The sequence below is a fragment of the Dipodomys spectabilis genome, unplaced genomic scaffold, assembly GCF_019054845.1.
Source record: "Dipodomys spectabilis isolate Male_0828 unplaced genomic scaffold, ASM1905484v1 ptg000096l, whole genome shotgun sequence".
NCBI classification, from domain to species: Eukaryota; Metazoa; Chordata; class Mammalia; order Rodentia; family Heteromyidae; genus Dipodomys; species Dipodomys spectabilis.
This window is the reverse complement of record NW_024870773.1, coordinates 3,742,737-3,766,767: the sequence shown is the minus strand read 5'-3', so window position 1 is coordinate 3,766,767 and position 24,031 is coordinate 3,742,737. Positions and strand designations below refer to the sequence as shown.

At 41.0% G+C, this 24,031-nt stretch overlaps 1 protein-coding gene across 1 annotated transcript in view; it reads right to left on the bottom strand.

Moving 5' to 3' along the window:
- Positions 1 to 288: 288 nt before the first annotated feature.
- Mkx (mohawk homeobox) overlaps positions 289 to 24,031 on the bottom strand; it is a 65,275-nt gene continuing 41,532 nt past the window's right edge. Inside the window, exons 5-6 of the mRNA XM_042686307.1 lie at positions 582 to 615; positions 289 to 475 (exon numbers count right to left, since the gene is read on the bottom strand). Of these exons, the coding sequence (XP_042542241.1) occupies positions 289 to 475; positions 582 to 615 (221 nt within the window). The remainder of the gene's footprint in view (positions 476 to 581; positions 616 to 24,031) is intronic.

Here is a 24,031-nt window from a genome sequence, read left to right as displayed (position 1 = left end):
TTGTCTGATTGTTTGTTTTCCCCTCAGAAAGCAAGGCACTTACTGTAATGGCAATGCAGACGTGTTTTTATGCATAGTTTGAGTAACATAAAATAAGTTAATATTTTTGATTAAAATAAGTTCTTTTTTATAATTTATGTCTTTTTGGAGAAGCAACTACGTGATATATATTTAGGATAATTAAAAATAAGAGGTTTGAAAGGGAGTTGTTTTCACTCCTGCTTCGGCTCTTAGGATGAGGACGTATGCAAAACACACAGACACAGAACACAATGGTTGGATGGATGTTTAAAACTGCTGTGTGAGTGGCACTTTGACCGTCTTTACTTCAGCTATGTGTGAAGACTTCTGGATGATGCAGCTCGCTGTTCCCTGCAGTTTGTCTTTTCCTTGTGCAAGATTTGTTAAGGCCATGGCGGCGTTGATCTCCCTCCAGTATGTGTCATCTTTGCTCGGTCCCTTTCTGTGAGCTGCACTGGATTTAAGCAAAACAGACAGAAAACGATCAAACTCACTACAGTTTGCACTCAAGATGACATCCTTGCAATGCATGAATGGTAAACAAAAAAGGTTTTGCTCACCTGTCACCCTTACTGGGTCCATTTTCCAGAGTGTCTGTGAAGAGAAGCAAATAATCAATTACTACTCTCTCTCTCTCTCTCTCTCTCTCTCTCTCTGTCTTAGCCAGTAACAGGTCATGAACTCAGAATTGCATATTCACCTGGCTTTCTTGCTCACAGATGGTATTCTACCACCTGAACCATGCCTCCAGCCCTTGTTTTCAAGAAAGAACAAGTAGCTTATTAAGCTTATTTCTGTATCCTGAATTAAGACTCAAAAAGAGAGAGAGAGAATTAAGATGAAGGGCTGGGAAGGTGGCTCAGTGGTAGAGCGCTTGCCTTGCATGCATGAGGCCCTGGGTTCGATTCCTTAGCACCACATAAGGAAAAAGAAAAAAGCCGGAAGTGGCACTGTGGCTCAAGTGGTAGAGTGCTAGCCTTGAGCTGAAGAGCTGAGGGACAGCACCCACGACCAGACCCCCACAAAAAAGAATTAAGATGAAAACAGATAATAAATAAAAGCTACTCATGAAGCTGAGATCTGAAGAGTGCAGTTCATCAAAGCAAAAAATTCCAGGACATTCTTATCTCCAATTAGCTACCCCGAAACAAGAAGCAGAGCTGTGGCTCAAGTGGTAGAGTGTTGTTGGCCTTGAGTAAAAAAGCTCAGTGACAGAGCTCAGGCCTTGAGTTCAAGCCCCAGTACTAGCATGTGCACCCCCCCCCCACCCCCAACACGGGTAGCTTTGGGTGATACACAGCAGTGGAGCCTCTTCATAGGAAGTCAGCATCTAGAGAGAAGATGCTGACTGTGCTTAATCTTGTCCTGCTGTTCTTCTGCTGTGTAACTTTGAACAGATTACAATGTATCATTAGGTCTGGAATTTGAGTCCTTCAGGTAGAATTTTTCCATGAAGCTTCTGAGGATATCTACAGCTCAACATTCTGAGATTTCAGAAAGCAGGACTGGCAAATGATTAGTTGTTAGTTGCCTCTGGTTAGTTAGCAGATGAGTAAACTCACAGTAACTCAGAAATCAGGAGCATCAGAATAAGCAAGTACCAGTCCTGAATCTCCAAAAGTGTTTGAACACTCCTGGCGCTGCTGTGGTAGGAAGCTGGAGAGGATGTTGGCTTGGTAACATTTGCTCTCTTACTCAGAGCATGAACACCTCCCAAACGCACAAAGAAAGAGAGAGGGGGGAAAAGACGGAAGGAAGGAAGGAAGGAAGGATGAAGGAAGGAAGGAAGGAAGGAAGGAAGGAAGGAAGGAAGGAAGGAAGGAAGGAAGGAAGGAAGGAAGGAAGGAAGGAAAAAAAGAGTGAGCAAGGTGAAAATGGCTTCTTAACTTTGATTGGAATATGGTCTGAGGAACACCAAAATTGACACTGGAAGGAGGGCTGCATGCGGGGTGAAGAAGGATAGCAAGGCTGAAAGGCAGAAGAGTATGGCAGGGACTCCCATCAGCTCAAGAGACTCTGAATCTTCCTAGTGCTTAAGCCACTATGGTCACAATTGTCCATAACAGCAAGCATCTGGGAGCTATAGAATGAAACATTGTGGTGCATAGGGAGACCATGTAGAACATAGTATCGACTCTAAGCTCTTCTTATTTTTCAGCTTTTTAACATGATCTTGGTCTCTGTCTTCCCATTTTTCTTTCCCTCAACTCAATATTTACAATGCCTCTTCATTTTCTCTGCAATGCTAGGCAATGCATCTTCATTTCCTAAGTTTGAGCTCTAAGTCAATCTAGAACTGGAAAAGACATGACAAAAGAATCATTACTTATCAATATTCCTGGACTATAATATAATTGTTCTATAACATTGTCTGTCTGTCTGTTACTGGATTTGGCTCACTTTCAGAACAGAAGATCTTGGATAAAGAATTCAAGGATGGACAGAGAGATAATGAAAGCAAGAGCAGATTTATTAATACAAAGCAAGAAAAGATAAACATGTATTCCCTAGACAGAGGTATGGGCAGACCTGCCCGGGAGGTGCCAAGACCTCAGGTTTATAGAGCGCTGTGGACATGAAATGGTCAGTGTTAGGAAACTGGGTTAGTGTGTCATTAACTTCTGGAGCTCATGGCCTTGGATGATCACAGTGAGGTTTTTCATTTTTTTGTGGACTGCAGGGGACTGAGGTCAACAAGATTCTTCTGAGTCACCCTTTTAACTCAGTGTGTCAGGATGTGATTTTGAAAAATAATATCCAAGTCATGTTCTTTCTCAGCCATATTTCTGCCTGATTCTTTTTTTTTTTTTTTTTTTGGGTCCGGTCGTGGGGCCTGAACTCTGGGCCTGGGCGCTGTCCCTCAGCTCTTCAGCTCAAGGCTAGCGCTCTACCACTTGAGCCACAGCACCACTTCTGGCTTTTTTCTTTTTGCTTATGTGGTGCTGAGGAATCGAACCCAGGGCCTCTGGCATGCAAGGCAAGCGCTCTACCACTGAGCCACCTTCCCAGCCCCTCTGCCTGACTCTTATTTCACAATTTAGAGCAGGATTTCTCAGGGTAGAGATGGACAAGAGAAACAACACCTACTGATTTCTTTAGCTGCCATTTCCTGCATGGGGAGCAGGAAATATTTTTCTGTCTCTGTCTCTTTCTTTCTCTTCTCTTTCTCTCCTTCCCTCTGTGTGTGTGTGTGTGTGTGTGTGTGTGTGTGTGTGTGTGTGTGTGTGTGTGTGTGTGTGGGTGTGTCTCCTCCTCCTCTCATTTATCTTGACATTTGAGCCATCTAGCTGGAGCCTGCTGTTTCCCTTAATAGTGCACTTTCTCTCTGTCTCTATTAAACTCTTCACCTCTTAAAAAGAAATGAACAGAACAAAACTCTATAACCTTGAGGGCCAGGTAGCTAAGTCTCCATGCCATTTGTGAAAACAAAAATAGAGAACATCTACTAATATATCCTGAGTTAAGCCAGATGACAAAGGTTCACTCTGAGTGCAATGTACTTAGTAAACAAATGACAAGGTTGTTATGACGAACAGCAAGGTGAGTTCCTTCAGTGTTCATTCATTGATGAGAGGCAGCTTTGTTTGAGGTTTCAGGGATCCTGAGGATGAGGGGGACATAGGCTCTGTGAACATTAGGATAGTCGCTGTCTGGAGCCTTGTCAGCTGCTGAATCTTTGGGTCCCATGAGGTTGGCTCACATGGTCAGCTGTGCCTCTGTTGCTTTTGATAATATGGGGTTATAAACCTACTCAGGTACATGGGAGAAAGTAATACTGAGTTTTAGTTTATATTATCTCGACCATCCTGTGTGCCAGGCTCTATTTGTGTTGTAACTTAATGAGAGCTAGTGACTTGGCCCATGTGAGCACGTTTCTGGAACCCACACTCCATTCCCTGTTTACTCCTAGAACTGATACATCTTTACTCAGTAATCACCAGCACAGCGAACAAATCAAAGTCCTTGTCTAGGGGAGGGGTTGTTGGAGACTTTTCAGGAAGAGAGGGAGAGAGAGACAGAAACAGAGTCAGAGAGACAGAGACAGACAGAGAGACACAGAAAGAGAGAGAGAGAGAGAGAATATTTCAGCCTTTTCCCAATTCTGCCCACAAATTGCAATAACCCTACTGCCAAAGTAAAACAATAGGTTATGGAGATATTTATTCAGAAGAAAGATTTGGCAAAAGCAGAAGTTCCATGAAGCTCCGGTAACATTAGGGAAATAACAAGACATCATTTAGTAAAGTCATGTAACTGTACTCTGTTTCACAAGCAAAGCTGGCTCCTATATACCAAGGTCCCAGAATCCAACTTCCTACCTGAATCAGGAGCTCAAGGAGAGTTAACTCCAAAGGTAGCCGGTGGCTATCAAATATGTAATGGGACACGGAATCTGGAAATGGTATCACTGCATGGAGCATGTGTCGGAAGGTGTCCTGTGCAGGCCCAGGGAGCACTTCTTGTTTCAGAGGAGGCCAGAACTTGTGTGTTCTGCAGTCTTATATGTGCTGGCACTCTCTGGGGCCAACACCTTGAACTTGTGCCACCAAGAAACAAGTTTACTGCAGCCAACTGCGAAATTATAACATTCTGCTTATTCTTGGGGGTATATGTGTTTTACCCTTTGGTGCCTATGAAAATAACTTTGAAGTGTAAAAACCCAAGCTCTAATCCCCATTTTGGTCATCTAAATTAGTTTCACAAATCTTTACAATGTCCCGGGCGGTATTTAGAAGACGGAAATTTTGGTTTCATATGAAAGTAGATGGGCACACTTGGTATCACAGTATGGATTAGGGTCCGAAGACAGAGAGAAAGCCTTCATAAAAATTGCCAAAGAATAGAAGCCTCTTGGATCTCTACTCATAGTCAGTGTTAAAACCATATCACAAATGTCAATTTTCAGTATTTTAAACCAATCTGGAGTTTCTCCATGTCCAAGGTGGTTGGAGTTCAGAAGTAAATTAGAAAGTATTATGGCCAAGTGCTAATAGCTTATGCCTATAATCTTAGTTCAAGAGGTGGCTCAGAATTAGTCCAGGCATAAAAGTCTATGAGATTCTTATCTCTAGTAAAGCAGTTGCTAAAAGCCAGAGGTCAAGGTGTGGCCTAAGTGGTTTTGACCTTGAGAGGAAAAGCCAAGTCAGAGCACAAGGCCCTGAGTTCAAGCCCTCATATTGGTGCGTGCATGCACACAAAAGAAGAGCCCAGTTTCTCTGTTACTATTACTGGTGGGCTGCCCCGTGTCTCTAAGGGTATCAAGCATCTCAAAGCTGCCTTCTACAGAGTACTGAGTTCTACTTCCCAGATGAATTGGCAAGTAGCTAATAGATACACAAGACCTGGTAGTTTGGGGGATGTATTTTTAAATTCATTACGCTGAGATATATTCTGGGATGCATCCTAGCTATTTTAGACAACTGATATCATTTGAGGGCAATTGAGAAAACTTACAATCCACTCATTATGTTAAGGAGTAGTTCTAAATATTATAATATTTTTTTCTCATGCTCTTTTTTCTTTGAAGTAAAAAACTGACTGATTCTTTTTCTAGTTCGGCCATCTTGTGTCTTTGCAGCCTTGCGTCATTATTGAAAGAGTAGTGAGGCTATTGTCCCTGTTATCCGGGCCCAGGCCACTTCTGCCCACTGAAAATGGGGTGGTCTCACCAGCTCCTGTCCAGGAGGGGCACCAGGGGCTACAGAAATAGGGGAAAGAAAAAGATTCAGAAGGCTGCTGAAATACAGCCAGCCTCCGTGAGTCTGTGCTAGTTCTGGTTTGTAGACCATCAGGTTGAAGTTCATTAGCACCCAGTGACTTAGGGTCTGACCCCCACACACTTGCTCATTTGTATCTCTTGCCCTACAAGTAGCTTGGCACAATCTCCCCAAGTCTAAGCTAAAATGCCTTCTTGGCTCTTAAGTTCCAAAAGCCAGCTATGCTGTCAATTACCATAAAAGCAACTGGTTGGCAAGAATAACTTGTCAGAGCAGCCAAAAGAATGTTTTAAGACCAAAAAAAAAAAGAAAAGGAGGGAAGGAGGGTGGAGGGAGGGAAGGAGAGAGAGGTGGGGGGGTATAGTTAAGACAATTTTGGATGCTGTAAAGCCCCAAACCATGCCGAAACTTAAAAAGTTGGGGCTCCTCTCAGTGTTGGCATGTTTCCTTGTAAGACTTGAAAAACAATTGTACAAAAACACAGTTTGGGGAGGCAACTCAAGATGTGTTGTTAGTCCAATAGTTTTGTGGGCCAGAGTTCCTCCAACTTTGATAAAAATTCCATTTAGAATCGAGCACATGCATTCTAGTAGCTGTTCATGAAGTAGCATCTGTTGTCCTGAAGAAAGAGAAAATGTGGCTGAACCTTTTTTTTTTTTTGGTCCGAGCTTTTTTTTTTTAATTTTAATTTTTCAAATTTTAAGTGAACCTTAAAGTTGGGATTTTTAAAGTGTTCTATAAAATAGCACTCACTGCACTGAAACGTAAATAAGATTAGCCTATGAATATTTTTTTCCACTAAAAACTCTGAAAGTCATATAATACATGTTTCCCTAAATTAAAATAGAGAGAGTAAGTAGTTGGAAAACAGGAAACTTTGGAGACCTGGGAGAGGGAGGTAAATGAATGGGAAATCACTAGGGACGTGGTACGGCTGAGAGGAAGGATAGATCACTTGAATCAGAATGTGAGAAATGGGCCCCACTCGTTTCTTATCTATGATTATTAAAGAAGAGGTTCTCAGGGGCTGGGAAGGTGGCTCAGTGGTAGAGTGCTTGCCTTGCATGCCTGAAGCCCTGGGTTCAATTCCTCAGCACCACATAAGCAGAAAAAGCCGGAAGTGGCGCTATAGCTCAAGTGGTCGAGCGCTAGCCTTAAGCTGAAGAGCTGAGGGATAGCGCCCAGGCCCAGAGTTCATGCCCATGGCTGACAAAAAAAAAGAAAAGAAGAGGTTCTCAGCACCCATTGGGCCTGGCAGGATGCTCTTGTGGAGACACTGAAAGTGTGGAGCCGTGAGCAGGAGGGAGCACCCCGTGGGCCATCACTTGGTACATGACAGGACAGACACGGATGCTTCTCATTTGCTTCTCCTCTGCTGCCCATAGTGGTTGGCCTGCATTGATAATTTTGTATAGGCTGCAAATGATGTTATAAATACCCAGTGGTCCTGGACAGTCAAAAGGTTCCCCACCCTTTTATCGAGCTAGAGATCCCAACACTACACTTCTGCACATGTGGCCCATCTGGGGACTATTACGGGGGACGGCAGGTGTGGCCAGCTAAGGTTTACTGTATTTCTGGATCCAAGTAACATGGAGCATTGGGACAACAGATCAGTTTTTTAAATTATCCAATTATCTATCTTCTTTGAAACTAATGATGAAAAGAGCAAGATTCCTGGGAGTAGGGCAGATGTCAAACATCACAGAGGAGTACAGAATACCTATAGCTCTAATTGTTCAGCGTCTTCCTAAATGTACCACATGGTCCCTGGGCTCCCTGCTCCCCAGGTCGCTACTTCTGTCTAGCAGGACAACTGGCTGCTTTACCCACATGCCACAGACTGGTTCTGATACCACTGTCCCTGAGCTGTTTTGCTCAAGGCTGGTGCTTTACCACTTGAGCCACACAGCTCCGCTTCCAGCTTGTTTTGTGGCTGTTGTTTAACTGGAGACAGAGTCTCATGACTGTTCCTGCCCAAACTGGCTTCAAATGTTGATCCTCAGATTTCAGACTTCTAAATAGCTCAGATTACAGGCATGAGTCCCCAGCCTTTCTTTCCTTTTTCAAAATAGCATCTGCAGCTTTTCTCTAATAAGAAAGTAAGACAGGTGCATTTTGGAAAATGTGTAAAATAAAAAAGAACATTACCAACAGCTAATATGAACACTGGCATATATTACCTCCAAAGTAAGTAGTACACACATTTTTTTTTTGGTTGGTTGTGGGTCTTGAACTCTGGGCCTGGGCGCTGTCCCTCAGCTCTTCAGCTCAAGGCTAGTGCTCTACCACTTGAACCACAGTGCCATTCCCGGCCTTTTCTGTTTATGGGGTGCTGAGGGATCAAACCCAGGGCCTCAGGCATGTGAGGCAAGCACTCTACCACTGAGCCACCTTCCCAGCCCAGTACACACATTTTTAATGAATTGTTTCTGTATTTGTCTTATAATCTGCATTTTTTTTGTCTCACTGGACTTCCATTTATACAATCTACGGTGAGGGGCTCAATACAAGTGGCTTATGCCTGTAATCACAGATACTCAGGTGATGAACACAGGAAGACACTAGTTGAAAATCAGTCTGAGTAAAATGTTATTGAGTCCTCATTGCAACAAAACAAGCTAAATAGGCCAGGAATGGTGATGCACATCTGTGGTTCCAATTATGTGTGAAGTGCAGGTATGAAGATCTTGATCTTGATCTTGACCAAGGCTGTTCTTGGGCAATAGCTTGAGATGCTAGAATGAAAAATAAACTAAAAGGGATGGAGAGTGGCTCAAGCAGTAGAACACTTGTCTAGCAAGTGTGAGGTCCTGAGTTTGAAACTCAGTATCACAAAAACAACAACAATGACAACAACAACTACTGTTAGGATTTCTCTGATATGGCAATATTGTGTGTGTGTGTGTGTGTGTGTGTGTGTTTCTTCTGTGAAATAGAACTTAAAGAATTCAATATCTACCTCCATCCAATTTAGACTGGAGTGTGAAGAACAGGGATGCTAGGAGAAGGGGTTGGCTGTAGAATAACTATTGCTAACATTTATTGGATGTTCAGGCCTATGCCAGGTACTATGCCAAGAGCTCTACAAGTCGTAATTGTGTGAGCTGGCACCCCAATCTAGTCTACAACTGACACTGTGGCTTAGAAGGTCCAGAACTCACACAGGACTCAAATACTGGACACAGACTGTAAGACTCAGCTCCAGGTCAGCTGGCACTGAAGGTCACATTTTTAACCATAGACTTCCATTATTTACACAATCTCTATGGATAAAGCACCCACCAAGGTCATGATGAAGCCAAATGCATCATTCACACAGAATTGCTGTGAATGATAATCTATTTGAAATCTATTGGAGCTGGGTGTGGTGGCCCAAGCCTGTTATCCCAGCTTCTGGAGGAGGTAGAGGTAGAAGACTCCAGTCTGAGGCCAGCTGAGCAAAAACTTCAGAAAAACAAACTTAAAAAGCAAAAGGTCTAGCAGTAGGGCCTAGCAAGTATAACAGCCTTAATTCAACCCACAGTACTGCCAAAAAAAGAAAAACAGCTTACTCAGCCTCCTTTCTATACTTTTGCTAGGATTTTACACCATAGAGACCCACAAAAAAATGAAAGCTTGTTTTGGTCCTCCTTATGAGCTCATCTGTGAGATTACACAACAAGGTATCTAAAAATCCTCAGGCATTTCCATGTACTTCAGAGACATGTTTCTTGAAATGATTTCCCTGTAATCAGACTCCATTAGCCCAGAATAATTTACTGCAAGGTAACTCCTGGACAGCTAGGATTCAATCACTTTTAGATGATATTTTTATCATGATTCTCTTTAGGCAATAGTTTGTTTAGTTTTGCTTTGTTTTGTTTGCCATACTGGAGTTTGAACTCAAGGCCTCATGCTAATGAGACTGGTGCTGTACCATTTGAGCTATGCCTTCAACCATGCTTTTTGCTGGACTCTAGCAGGCTTTTCTTCTTAGACTGGCCTCCAAATTTGATCCTCCACATCTCAGCTTCCTGGATCCCTAAGATTACAAATATGGAGCACCACTGCCTGGCTGGTGATAAAAGATTTTGAATGATTAATCAAATATAAATGAATTGATCATTCTAAAGTTGATATCATTTTAAAATGAACAAATTATTCTAGGGATAACAGTCAAAAAAGGAGGTTAAAATAATAATAATAATAATTTAAAAAAACAGCAGGGTTCTAGTAGTAATCCTAACAACTTAGTAGGCTGAGATTTGAGAATCACAGTTCAAAACCAGCCTGAGCAGGAAAGTACATGAGACATTTATCTCCAATTAAATAGCAACAAAACAAAAACAAAACAAGAATCTGGAAGTGGAGCTGTGGCTCAAGTGGTAGAATCTTAGCTCAAAGATAGTTCCCAGGCCCTGAATTCTCTCTCTCTCCCTCTTTCTCTCCCTCTCTCTCTCCTTCTTTCTTTCTCTCTCTCTTTCCCTCTCTCTCTCTCTCACACACACATACATACATACACACATACACAGGGGAAAAGAAAGAAAGAAAAAACAAAAAAAATCTGGTCATCTGCCACACTTATCTGTGGATGAGCAAATTGCTTCTAATGGTTCCTTTGACCAAAAGTGAGTTCTACCTTAAAATCTGGTCTGACAGGAAGACGCCACAGATAAAGCTTGGTGTCTGTAAAGGTGACTGCTTAGGGAAGAATTGTTAGTTTGGGTTTTGTAAGCATAGGAATGGGGAAAGCTTTAGAAGCTTTCTAAGTAGTAAGAATGATAAAATATAACCTGTACTCATATTATGGATGGCTCTAGGTTTTTCCTTTTTTCTTCTTCTTTTGGTCCTCTTGCCATATACTCGCTAAATTATTCACCCTGGGAAGAAGGAGTAAGTGGCTTCCAAAATCGTTTCAGAGTTTGAAGAAAAATCTTTTCCAAAAATGCAGCCAGTGTTTCCTCTAGCCATGGTTGTCACCAGCTGGCCAGAGCTGTTTTTCCTTCCCGCCACCTCTCATGTGGGCTGGCCCTCACCGTGGCTAACGACGCCCAGATGTGTGGATCCGGTGGAATCCCACCTTCATCTGCCTGTCTGTCAGTGCACTCGCCCCTCTAGCTCATGCCAGAAAATTATACTTAGAAGCCACACCCCTCTATGTTGGACCAATGGTGAAGAGCTTGCTGTTGAGGAGTACACAGAATACGGTTATGCAGCCATCGGCATGAAGAATGCAGAGCATCTTTCTGATTGCAGGAGTACCGGTGCTTGAGGGTAGGGCTGTGTGGTTCCTTATGCATCACGGATCTACAACCTTGATAACCGGTCCTCCTTAGGTTAGGGTATAAGGAGCTTGTGGCTCCTTCTTAATTCTCTGTTGTCTCTGTGCTGGTAGCATGCATGGCTCTTTGGCCTCATCCATTTGGGCTGCTGCACTGAAAGTACAGGAGGTGGGATTTGTAACATAAGAGAAACTTCTTAGGATAACAGAGTAGCACCCAATGATAATGTTTTGATTCACTTTCAATCTTTTCCACTAATCATATTAGGTATTCTGAAGGCTTCATTATTCTGCAGAGTCCCTTCTTCCAATATAGTCCCTTTGGGAGCTCAAAGGCTCCACATGCCACCCCCTCTCCCCACCCCAACTCCGTAGAGGAAGGTGTGGGTGGGTGGGTGACCAGACAATGGGTCTGAGGTGTAAAGAACTCTCTGTTCTATTCTTGGCTCTTCATATTAACCATGAGGGTAGCCTTCAGTGAGTCACAGAGGCAGTAAATTCAGTGGGCACAGCCGGGATTCTCAAACAAGGCAGCATCAGCCAGCCCTCTACTCTCCACTAACTCTGGGAAGGTTGGACAGCTGCTGGATATCTATGTGATGTGTGTGTATGTGTGTGTGCATGTGCACATGTGTGCTTGCCACAGAGCTTGAACTTGTGACCTGGTCACAAGGTTGGCACTCTACCACTTGAGCCACATACACCTGCACTTTTGGTGTTTTGCTGGTTAGAGACAAGAGTCTTAGGGACATTTCTGCCCAAACTGGCTTTGAACAGTGATCCTCAGATCTCAGCCTCCTGAGTAACTAGGATTAGAGGTGTGAGCCACCAGTGTCTGGCTGTCTCTGATTTTTCTGTACTTTGTCACCTACTACTTGGAGGCAACTGAGTTATGAGGTAGTTAAGATCCCATGGTTTAATATTTGCAAAATGTTAGAAGAGAGTTAGAGTCCTTAAAACCACAGAAATCCTTGCCTTAAAAAATTAACCTCCTACCTCTTCATTTTTCTACATCTGCTCAATAGGGTTGAACAGAGTCACCAGGAAAATTAGCATTGCTTAGAGAATTAATATGAAAACGATTATGTAAGGACAAAATACTTAGCTCTGGGCAAAGACCATCAACTCGGATTAATGGATTAAGTGTGTAGACTCTGTCATCTTCAAGTAAAATAGCCTTCTTGATACTCTTCTGTGCCAAAGTCCCACGGTATGCCAAGACAAAGAACACTGGGATCCACATTAAAGAATATCTGCTACCCTCAAGTGTTGGGTGGATTTTGTTGCTTTGTTTTCTCAAGGGGAATATTTGAGATCTTTTCCTCAAATGCTTCATCCATGAAAGCCGAGTGTCCAGCCAAAGTCTCAGAAAATGACTTCCTAGCTTATGCACAAATAACTTCTGTGTGTCTGTGCATTGTACAGAGAAGTAATTGTCTATAAAAACATTCTGTTTCACGTACATGTTGGGCACCGTTCTGAAACCCAGATGTACTTACTCTGATTGTGGCTACACTATAATTATGTTCCAACATACTAAGATTGATCTCCACCCTGCACACGCCTCAATCATACAAGGGCCCTGTCTCCCACGATGAACTTTATGGTGGGACACTTCTAGAAGGGCTGAGCTGTGTAATAAACACACAGCTGAATGTTGTTATGCTACAAAGCACTACTATGGCTTTCTTCAACAAAAACAACAAAGATTTTTAAATGGAAAAATGTGCATGAATAATAATCTAGAGATGGGCTGGAAAGTCGAGCTCATTGTGTATTTTTGAACGCTTCAGTATCTCTGAAAAACCATCAAAAATCTTACTCTCCTCTGCTATGTGAACTGCAGAGTGTCTTTGATTTGGCCTATGTTGCTATTATGTTATAGACTACTACCAGCTCCAGGAGTCATATTTTAGCCTAGGAGATTGTTTCTGTTGTTTCTGTTGTTAATGCAGTCAGACAGGTTTAACACCACATTTTTAAAAAAAGGATATTCATAAATATCTCGACTCTTTCAGAAGATTAGCCAATGGGTAATATACTCACATTTCAACTGCTGTATTTATTACAAGAGTAAAAAGACATTTTAGATATAAGATGAACACTGCCATCTATCCTTCTGCTGTATTTCAAATGTGTTCTAATGTTCTTCATAGACATGAGCCTCAAAATTGTACTTGGTATGTCAGTAGTCTCTGTTCCCACCTTTTTTTCCTTTTTTTTTTTTAAAAAAAAATGTTGTGTGCTGGAACTGGGACTTGAATTCAGAGCATGGTACAGGCTGTTTTGTAGCTTGTTTGCTAAAGGTTAGCTCTCTGCCCCTTGAGCCACAGCTCCATTTCTGGCTTTTTGATGGTAAATTGGAAATAAAGAATCTCATGGACTTTTAAAAAAAAATTAGAGCCGCTCCTGTGTACCCAATGGTAGATTTCCTAACCTGGAGGACCAGCTCTGGCACAGGAAGCCACAGCAGAATACCTGGGGACAGCTACTGCTTCTAAATGAAGTGACATCCTTCTATTCATTTGTAAAATATGCTGTCATCGCTGGGTACCAGTGGCTCACACCTGTAATCCTAGCCACTCAGGAGGCTGAGATCTGAGGATCATGGCTTGTAGCCAGACAGAACAGGAAAATCCATGAGACTCATCTCCAATTAACCATCAAAAGGCCAGACGTGGAGCTGTGGCTCAAGCGGGAGAGAGCTAGCTTTGCACAAAGAAACTCCTGGACACCACAAGTTTATGTCCCAGGACTGGCACCAAAAAAACCCAAAACAAAATCATACAGTCCCTGCATGAAACTCCTTGATACGTGTCATTTTATGCACTATATACCAGTTAAAATAAAGTTAAATTAAAATACATTTATAAAGTCAGGTGCTGGTGGCTCCCACCTGTAATATTAGCTATCAGGATGCTGAGATCTAAAGATCACTGTCTGAAGCCAGCCTGGACAGAATAGCGCATGAGACTCTTATCTTCAATAAACTACCAAAAAGCCAGAAGTAGAGCTGTGGCTCAAGTGGTAGAGCATTAGCCTTGACTGAAAGAACTAAAGGGCAATGCCTAGTCACTGTGGTCAAGCCCTAATATTGGCACAAAAAAGATATAAAATACATTTATGAGCCTCAATACATAATTATTATCCCATGGCACCCCATAAATATATGTTAAATATTTATGCATCTATTTAAAAATAAATTTATATAAAATATGCATTATTAAATTCCAGTGGCAGATAGAGCAGTCTTCATATCTGAGTATACAATAAAAGAGGTTTTTGGATAAAGAAGTAGGGAGTAAGTTGCTTAAACCTAACAAGCTGATATTTTGGGGGTATGGTTAATACAAATATTGCATCAAGCACAACTCACCTGCAATAAATAGTTTACTCATGGCACAGGATTTGAAGTAGAACCCACAAGTAAAGAGACAAATGGACTCAATAAGTAAGTGATCATATGCAACTTCTGTAAAACACTGTATGGGTGGTTCTTCTACAACATAGGGTAACAGGAATCCCAACCTTCTCCCTAGACCTGGAGTGTGAAGGATGAGGTAATAAATGGCAAGCTCCTGGAACATAACCCAGCACAGAGGTGGGCCTATGGCCTCTGCATTCCACAAGTGAAGAAACCCTGGAGAGGAGCTGGCTCCAGTTCCGTGGAGGGACCAAGGTCAAAGTATGACACATTTCTCCTCTGGTACCTTAAGGCTCCAACCTATTTCCATGGGATACTGCTGAAAAGAAAGCTCATGGGGAAATTTCTTCAAAGGGTCGGCCTCTGGATGGCATCTCTGATTATTAAATGGTTTAGGAGCCTTGCTGTGGCTGTAATACAGGGGCAAAGGGATGCTTTGTGGGGAAAACTGATAGGAGTGGATGGCTTTTTATTTAAAAAAAAAAAAGGCAGGGATTCCTAGATCTTTTCTTAACTGTTGTATTGCAAGTATTTCTTGGTTGTGTGAAAAAGTTGCTAAAAATTGAAAGCATGCTTTTTTTTTTCTTTGTTGTCCTTTTTCTGGGAGGAGTAGGAAAAGGTGAGCACCGGAATAGAAGGAGAATGGGTGAGTGAATGTAGTCATTGTATTCAATATACACTATGTAAAGATGAACTATGGAACTTGTGGTTATGGATGGGAGGGGGAAAATAGGAGAAAGAAAAGGAAGGGGTAACATTGTTCAAACAAAAATAAATGTACACATTACTTGACTTATGAAATGGGAGCCCTTTGGTACAATTCCTTAAAAATAACATAACAATAAAAAATTTAAAAAGAAAACATGTTCTTGAATTCCTAGTATTCCATAAGGGTTGACTTAGTTTTAAGTAATATAATATACCAAGTTCTTGTTTCTGCCTCTATAGGTATAGTGGATATAATGTTTTTCAGTATCAAGATTTGAACTCAGGGACTTATACTTAATAGGGTAGCACTCTACCAATTAAACCATGCCTCCAGCTCAGTTTTTCAGTGGTTAGTTTGGAGCTGGAGTTTCATAGACATTCCTGCCTAGACTGACTTCAAGCCTCCAGATCTCAACCTCCTGAATAGTTAAGATTATGGTCTGAGCAACCAAAGCGTGGCTAGGGTTTAACTTTTTTTTTTTTTAATAGAAGAGCCTATTATTCAGCAACAGGTAACTTAGTTTCCAAAATACTTCTTGTTAGTGGGGTACAGTGGCTTACACCTGGAATCCCAACTATTTGAGAGGTAGAGACTAGGAAGATTGCAGTTCAAGGCCAGTCCAGGCAAATAGTTCAAAAGACACCATCTCAAGAAGGTAGGGATGAAAGAGACAGTAGGGGAAAAACAAAAGAGGGGGTAACTAACAATGCTTGATAGGAAATGTACTCATTATCTTGCTCGTGTAACTGTAACCCCTCTGTACAGTATCTTCACAATAAAAAATATATATATTTAAAAATTAAAAAAGAAATATTTGAATGTGCTACTTTATGCTTCATATTAGCCAGGTATGAAGATCATGGTTCATGCTGGCCTATCCAAAAATATGAGATTATTCAAAAAATAACGAAGGCAATACAAGGCCCGGAGGCATAGCTCAAGTAGTAGAACATCTTTGTAGCCAGAGATCAACCCCCAGAATTACCACACATAGATATAATAATACTAAAAATGACCATTAGAGGTAAAACATGGAACTTTCATTACTTTTGCCAAATTATTATAGTTTTTAATGTGCTAGGATATAGGACTCAGGAAGAGTCATTAGTAACACAAACTTCAGAACAAAATAATCCAGATTTTCACTGTGTTACAGAAAACTTAAAAATCAGCTCCCCTCATTTTTCTCATTGGCACAGCCATGGTAATAATATACTGTTATAAGATCTGTGTTTTCTGCTTGGAAATTAAAACATGTTGGCCGACCTCTACATTGCTGTGGTGGTGGAGCCTTTTATTTTTGTAAGTCTTCTGTTTTGTTGTTTTTATCTTTCCTTTGGGAAAATAAGGTGACAAATAATAATCCACAAGGGGTCATCAAAAATGAATTATTCAACCTAAAATAGAATTTCTTTCTTGGATAGGATAATAAGCTTTTATACACTAAAGTAAACTTAGGTTTCTCCAAGCTTTTGGTAAAATATTTTATTCATGTTGCCTCCAAAAGAACAGAGCATGGTTTTATTGCACACCAATTCAGTGATAACATTTTGCAAACACAGTTATTTATAATTCACTATTTCTGCCTCAGAAGTTGGAGCTGGTTCGTCTCTAAAGAGGACTAGGGATAAAGAAGCAGAGTTTCTAGGAAAACTACAAGGCAATCATCAAGACCAAAAGAAACTGAAATCAAGCACAGGAGTTCGGATACTGGATTGAATTGCAAAGTGGGCTGAGAGGTTCCTATCTGGGCTGTTGAGTGGATTCTGATGGCACCTGTACTACATGGATGATGGCAGCTACCTTGAGCCTGCGGCCCAACATAAAAGTGTTGGTAGGTTCGGACATTAGGAGAGCTCTGCATACTCCTATGTGGACTAATGCCTACATCTCAGGAGTGGGTTTGTTCATGTTGGTGTGAGCTCTGATCTTAAAAACAAAAACCTGAGTTCAGTCCCATCTTTCCAACTCTCTGGTGCCCTCTTGCCCTTCAGACTTCTGCCAGGGGGTAATGTAGCCTGAAGTCCTTCATCGTGGACTTTCCTGCCTCCAGAACCATGAGAAATAAAAGTCTTTTCTATATAAATTACCCAGCCTGTGATATTCTAGTATATCAGAGCAAAACATGACAACACAAGGACCAAATTGTTAACAGTGACCCTTCCAAAGCCATCTAAGAATGACTCCTGTCAGGCTGTCAGTTGCTACATGGACCTAAGCTCAGTCCTCAATGAGAACATGCATAGCCACTTTGTGCAAGGATCTAGTCGTCTACCAAAAACCACACGTGGCCAGTCTAAAGCAAGAAAACTCCACACTGCAGCTTTCAGAAGTCTAACACTGAGGAGGACAATTTTGTTATTGTCAAAAGACATTCAATGTATAGAACTTAAACATGAATCAAAGAAATCGTAAAGACAGGGAGAGAGAGAAAGCAAGCATGCTTAAGATCTTAGATAACAAAATCACCATGAAAGCACAAGGATTTCCAGTAAATAAGAGTAAATAGAATATTCAGATCAGTTCTTACGAAGTCATTTCCTGGAAATTTAGATAGGAAAGAATGATGAGTTCACACAATCAAAATACATTTAAATTCTAAGAAGATGCCATATTGTGTTTTAGATACCACATCTTATTATAAGTAAACAAGATACTTAAAAATTAAAAAACACATTTGATTTACTGATTGAGAAAAAGGAACGAGGCAGCTATTCTTTTTTCTAAACTACAACTAATCTTGTGCTACTCTTTATCTTTTCTATGTTTTATCATTTATTTTGATGACTTTAGGAGAAATTTAAGTATGCTTTTAAAAACAACCACTAAAAATGCAATCTGAACAAAGTTAAAATAAAAGTGTATGTGTGTGTGAGAGAGAGAGACAGAGAGAGAGAGACAGACAGAGACAGAGAGAGAAAAGAGAGTTAGTTATTCAAAAAAGAAAGAAAAATTGCATTTCCAGGACAAAGCAGATTCAACTTTTCCCTCATCCTGGGTCTGGTGATGGTGCATATATATATATATTTTTTACACTTTCTTTTTTTTTTTGTCGGTCGTGGGGCTAGAACTCTGGGCCTGGGCGCTGTCCCTCAGCTCTTCAGTTCAAGGCGAGCGCTCTACCACTTGAGCTACAGCGCCACTTCCTGATGGTGCATATTTTGTACCTACTCAAAAGTAGTTTAAACATTGTATTTCCTGACTTGGGCACCAGCGGCCTATACCTGTAATCCTAGTTACTCAGGAGGCTGAGATCTGAGCATCAAGCTTGTAACCAGCCAGGATAGAAAAGTTTGTGAGACTCTTACCCCCCAATTAGCCATAAAAAGAGCTGGAAGTGGCGCTGTGGCTCAAGTGATAGAATGACAGCCTTCATTGAAAAAGTTAAGGGACTGTACCCAGGCCCTGAGTTCAAGCCCCAATACTGGCCCCAAAATTAATAAACTGAAAATTTTTTAAATGAAAATTAAATTTTTCCAATCCCAAATTCTCCCTAGACACCCAGAAACAGACAGTAAATAGGCAATGCAGAACAGATCATAGCTACTGTTTTGCATCAAAGTGTTGCACAGAGAGAGTCTGGCTTTCATACACTGCAGTAAGCAGACTGCATATTTTTGTCATAGAAGTACAGGCACATAGCCATTTTCCTCCCTTCTAGAATAACTAATTCTAGTGGTACCATCACTCAGTGGGTAGAAGCAAGAGGGATTTGTGTGGGCCAGCACTGGGTTCAGGGGCAGAAGATCTTCTCAAATAAACCCCATAAGGTAGTAAGGGTCAGTGTACCTGGGAACATTCTCACTAGCCATGGCCCTCTATTATTTCAGATGTGTGTCCAGCCCGCCCCATTTTGTCAGCGTCCAGCAGGCTAGGCCCGAGTGAACCACGGTTCTGGGCCTCAGGACTACGTGTGATTGCATTGCCCTCAGCATGAAATGAGAGGCCTGAGGAGAAACCCTCCATGAGGCTGTCTACCAAAAACCCTTTCTCCTGTTGTCTACACTCTGCATAGCAAGACATGTTACCTGGCTGATGTATCAGCTTACTTCAGGTTTATTTTATGAAAGTGTCTCCTGGAGACAGTTTACTAGGCAATTTAATAATAGACTCCTACTTGGATAGGAAGATACATGTCCCCCTTCTCCAAGAGTAAAGGACTAAATAGTGGGAGTTAAATAGGATTGGTGTTGAAAGCAACTATCATAGGGTTACAGTTTTCCTTCTTCTCCCTTTATGTGTTCCATAGGTCTCATTACCCACTGTCTATTTTAGTCTAAAAATACAAACTGGAAAATTCCAGAAAGAAGCAGTTTGTAAGTTTTACACTGCATTGTGAGTCATGTGATGAAGCCTGTCTCTACCTCCCTGGACATGCACCACTCCATTCTCAGCATTTTCACACTGCTGAGTCGTCAGACCATCACATATCCCAGGACGTATGCCCAGTTGCCCTTATTTTACTTAACAATGCCCATCATGGCCATTCCGATGTGCCAAAGAGCAATCCTAAAGTGCTTCCTGCAGGGTTGAGAGGAAGTGTGCTGTAAAGGTGATAGTGTTACTTTTATTATCGTATAGTCTGTAGCTGTACCATCCTGAACACACCACAACTTGTCTAATCTTGGAAACTAAGTAGGGTCAGGCCTGGTTCTTACTTGGATGGCAGACTTTCATTATATCATATTCTTTAATGATACCCGTTTGATTCTTAGTTAACTGCTACACTAAACTTTCACCATAAGTATACACATATAGAGAAAACCATGGTATATTTAGATCTGTGGCTGCAAGCATCTCCTGGAAAGTCTTGGAACACATCCTTCATGAATAAGGAGGAGACTATTGTACTTTAGAACTGGGAATCTGTGTGTGTTACGATAAATTGAAATTCCACACCAACATTTGTAGTTATTCGGGCCCCGACAAAGAGAATGTCAATTAGTCACTCAAATTCCTAAAGCTGCTTTCTGATGGGCTTCCAGTCTCTTTGTAGTTTATCTTTAATTGGACACATCCCTTTATGCTAAGCCTTAAATTTCAGAGGGTGGGAGTACTTAACTACACTTGGTCCTTCCAACACTAGAAAGAGAACAGAATTTGGGCCATAGAGTCTGGGCTCTGAATCCCAACTCTACTACTTACGATGTGGCTGGAGTAAGTCGTTCAATCTCTCTAGGTCTCCTCATTTTTTTTATATGTGAAATAGATAAAAGCGTTGCAAATAATGACATCAGTTGCAAAACTTAGAAATGATTGTTGAAAGGCAGCAAGCATCAGTAATAACAAATAGCAACTATAATGCTCCTACAATTACAGACTTGTTTTTAGAGAGATAGCAAACTTTTGATGTCCATTGAAAGCTTACCTTGAAATGGAACAGATAGCAAGGAACACAACAATTCAAAATAGACTTTGTATTTGAATTGCTTAAGCCATGTTATGTCTATGATTCTCTAGTGTGGAAAATTCTCAAAAGGGCAAAACTGCATAATTGTGGAAGCTTCAGTTTTGCAACAGCTTGGAGAAGGTCATTCAAGTTGGTTAGTAGTCATAATATGGAACACATCAGGATGCAATCTAAAGCAACAGGGAGAATCAGCATACTAAAGCATTCCGGGCATATGTCAGTTGCTAATCTGCTATCATGGGCTTAAGGGTTGGTGCATCTAACAGTCATCATACTAGCAGCTTGAACATGTTATTTAATCATACAGTTATACTAAAGCAGTTTACTTTTTGTCATTCTTTTCTTTTCCTTTTGATAATAATAATAGTTATTATTATTATTATTATTATTACTGTCCTAAGGATTGAACCCAGTGTCTTGTGTGCATGTTAGTCAAACTCTCTACCATTGAGCTGTACCCCCTAGTGAATGTTTTACTCTAACTTGCTTGGAGAAACTATTAAATGTGAAGATCCTTACTTAAGATAGAATATAATCTGGGCTCAGTAATACATACCTGTAATTTTGGCACTCAAGAGGCTGTGGTAGTAAGATCATAAGTTCAAGACTGGCTTGGGTTACATAGCAAGATGCTGTCTCAACAAAACAACAACAAAAATCTCACCAAACAAAACAAAAGAGTATCTCATCTGAACTTGGAGAAACATTTTTAGAAATTTCCCAATTTTTAAGTCTGCTTTTCTAGGATTTTTAAAAATGAAAACCTAAAGAACTACGTACATGTCTTTCACAGAGGCTAGTTAGCTAGTTAAACATACTGACAAGACTTTAAATTGTATCACTGCTTCATCCCAAGCCAGTGTACTTGGTATCCAGACTGTTGAACATATACATTATTTTGAATATTCACAATACTTAACAAATAGACTGGCAATTCCAAGTTTCCTTTGTTGAAAGAGAGAAACACTTGACTTCTTTTAGCCATCTTTAAATGCCTGATACCTTGGGAGAGAATGTATAACTTTACAATTGGTCTAAATTTACCCAAGTGCAAGTTAAATGACTGTTTTCTGAGTGACACAGGGAACCTCTACTTTGTGCTACTTTTGCCTCTCTATTGTTTTTTGCATAATTTAGGCACAGGATACCTTAATTAAGGAAGCATTTTGAAAGTTGTAAAGATGCAATCTAACTCATTTATTTATTTATTTTGGTGCAGGTTCTGGGGCTTGAACTATGGCTTCCCACTCCTGTCTGGCTTTTTTTTCCTCTCAAAGTTAGCATACCATCAATTGGTCACAGCTATACTTCTGGATTTTTGGACATAAGAGTCTCATGAACTTTTCTGTCTAAGCTGGCTTCTAATCATATTCTTCAGCTCTCACTCTCCCTTGTAGCTAATACTACAGGTATGATACATTTCACTTCTTGTGCACATTTACATCATTTTCAACGCAGTCTTCATTTTATAATGTGGAAAATGGGACTCAGAACAGTTGATTAACAGGCCTAAGGCAAGACATCAGGATAGAACAGGGCTAGGACTAGAAGGCAAGTCTTCTGAAGTGCAAAGCAGTTGCTCTTCTCTCTGTAGTCTTCTGGTATGTCTTCATTGGTTCACTGGCTTATTCAATAAATATTTTTCAAATGCATGTGACATACTAGCCAGTATGACAGGTATTAGAAATAATTACAAAAGGACCTCATCCCAAAGGAGTTCCCAACTTGGCAAGCGAGTAACAACAGATCCTTTTAGTAAAAGCTATGGAAGCCTAGAGATAATGGAGCAATAGCAGGATCACAGGACAGCAGTCATGAAAAATGTTCCAAAGAAGATAGTACCCTTGGGTCAGTGATGTAGAACTTCCAACACCAAGAAATCCTTTCCATACAGGCCCATATGCCTGAGAGGAACTTTCATTATCCAAGTACTAAGATACAGAAGAATGGGAAAACACATGCCTGAGATCCAGATTGATGAGCAAAGTCACCAAGGTGAAGAAGATAGCAGAGAGTGAGAGCTCTGGGTACAATGGCACCATTGGGGAATCTCTTTCTGGTGTAGCTGAAGTGAATTGTGGATGTTCAGGGCCTTGTATGAACCAAGAGGGACTAGCAATAGCCAGACACAGGGGGTCTGGGGCTTTGTGTACAAGATAAAGAATAGGATCTTGAAAAGTACAGGGAGCCACTAAAGGATGTTGAAGGATCAGACTCAGAGGTCAGGAAGACTCCTCTTACCCTAGCATGAGATTAGTCAGAGAAGTTAGGAGGATCATCATAGGACCCCACAGGAACAGTGAGGAGTCTTGGGTAAGGAAACAGCACCAGTGGAAAGGCAATACTTGGAGAGCTATGAGGGAGACAGACTTGTAGAATGACTAGATGAAGTTGAAGCCAGAAGTAGGAATCTCTGAGTTTCTCGGGAAACTATAGAATGGTTGGGTGGAACATTATTCTCTAGGTCAAAGAGGAAAGAAATAAGGATGAGTTTTCTATTGTCGGAAACAACCTAAAATGTTTGATATTAAAAGTTCTAAGAGTCTTGATCTTCAAGCATGGATGTCAATGCATCATTCAAGGCAGGTCTTAATATAAAAGATAAGCTGTAGCACTCTTTTCTTTTAAGCAACATATTTGGAAATTATTTAATATTTCCTGCTCAAATCATTCTCCAAATGTGTAAATTCAGTTACTTCTAAGAGGAGATAGATATTGGACACCAGTGGCTTATTCCTTTAATCCTAGCTACTTAGGACGCTAAGATCTGAAGACTCCTGTTTGACAGTGGCAGACAGATCCATGACACTTATTCCAATTAACCACCAAAAAGCCAGAAGTGGAGCTATGAAATAGCACCCAGACCCTGACTTCAGGCCCCAGTACCAGCACAAAAACTAGGTATAGGAATAAACAAATACCTAGTTTTATATGAATCTAACTGCAGAATAATATCTTGGAACATTGTGCTAAACATTGTCCTTATAACTAGCTAGTATTATTCAAAATGTGATTAAAAAAAAAAGAATGTGTAAAATACCAACATCTATTTTTTTGGGTCAGTTGTGGGACTTGAACTCAGGGACTGGGTGTTTTCCCTGAGCCTCTGTGCTCAAGGCTAGTGCTCTACCACTTGAACCACCATGTCACTTCAGGGTTTTGAGTGATTAATTGGAGAGAGGAGTCTCACAGGGATTTTTCTATCCAGGCTGGCTTCAAACTGTGATCCTGAGATCTCAGCCTCTTGATTGGCTAGGCCGACAGTGGGAGCCACTGGTGCCTGGCTAAATACCAACAGATTGAAAGATCAATTTTTAAAAATCTTTATTGGTCACACACTCTTAATGCATCTTTCATTTATCATCAAGAAATAAAAGGAAAGAAGCATCCTCTAAGTGAAGGAGTAGAGGGAGCAGATGACATGTCCGGCTGATAGCTTGTCAACAGGACATTGAAAAGCTACAGGTCTCAGGGCAAAGCTCTACTA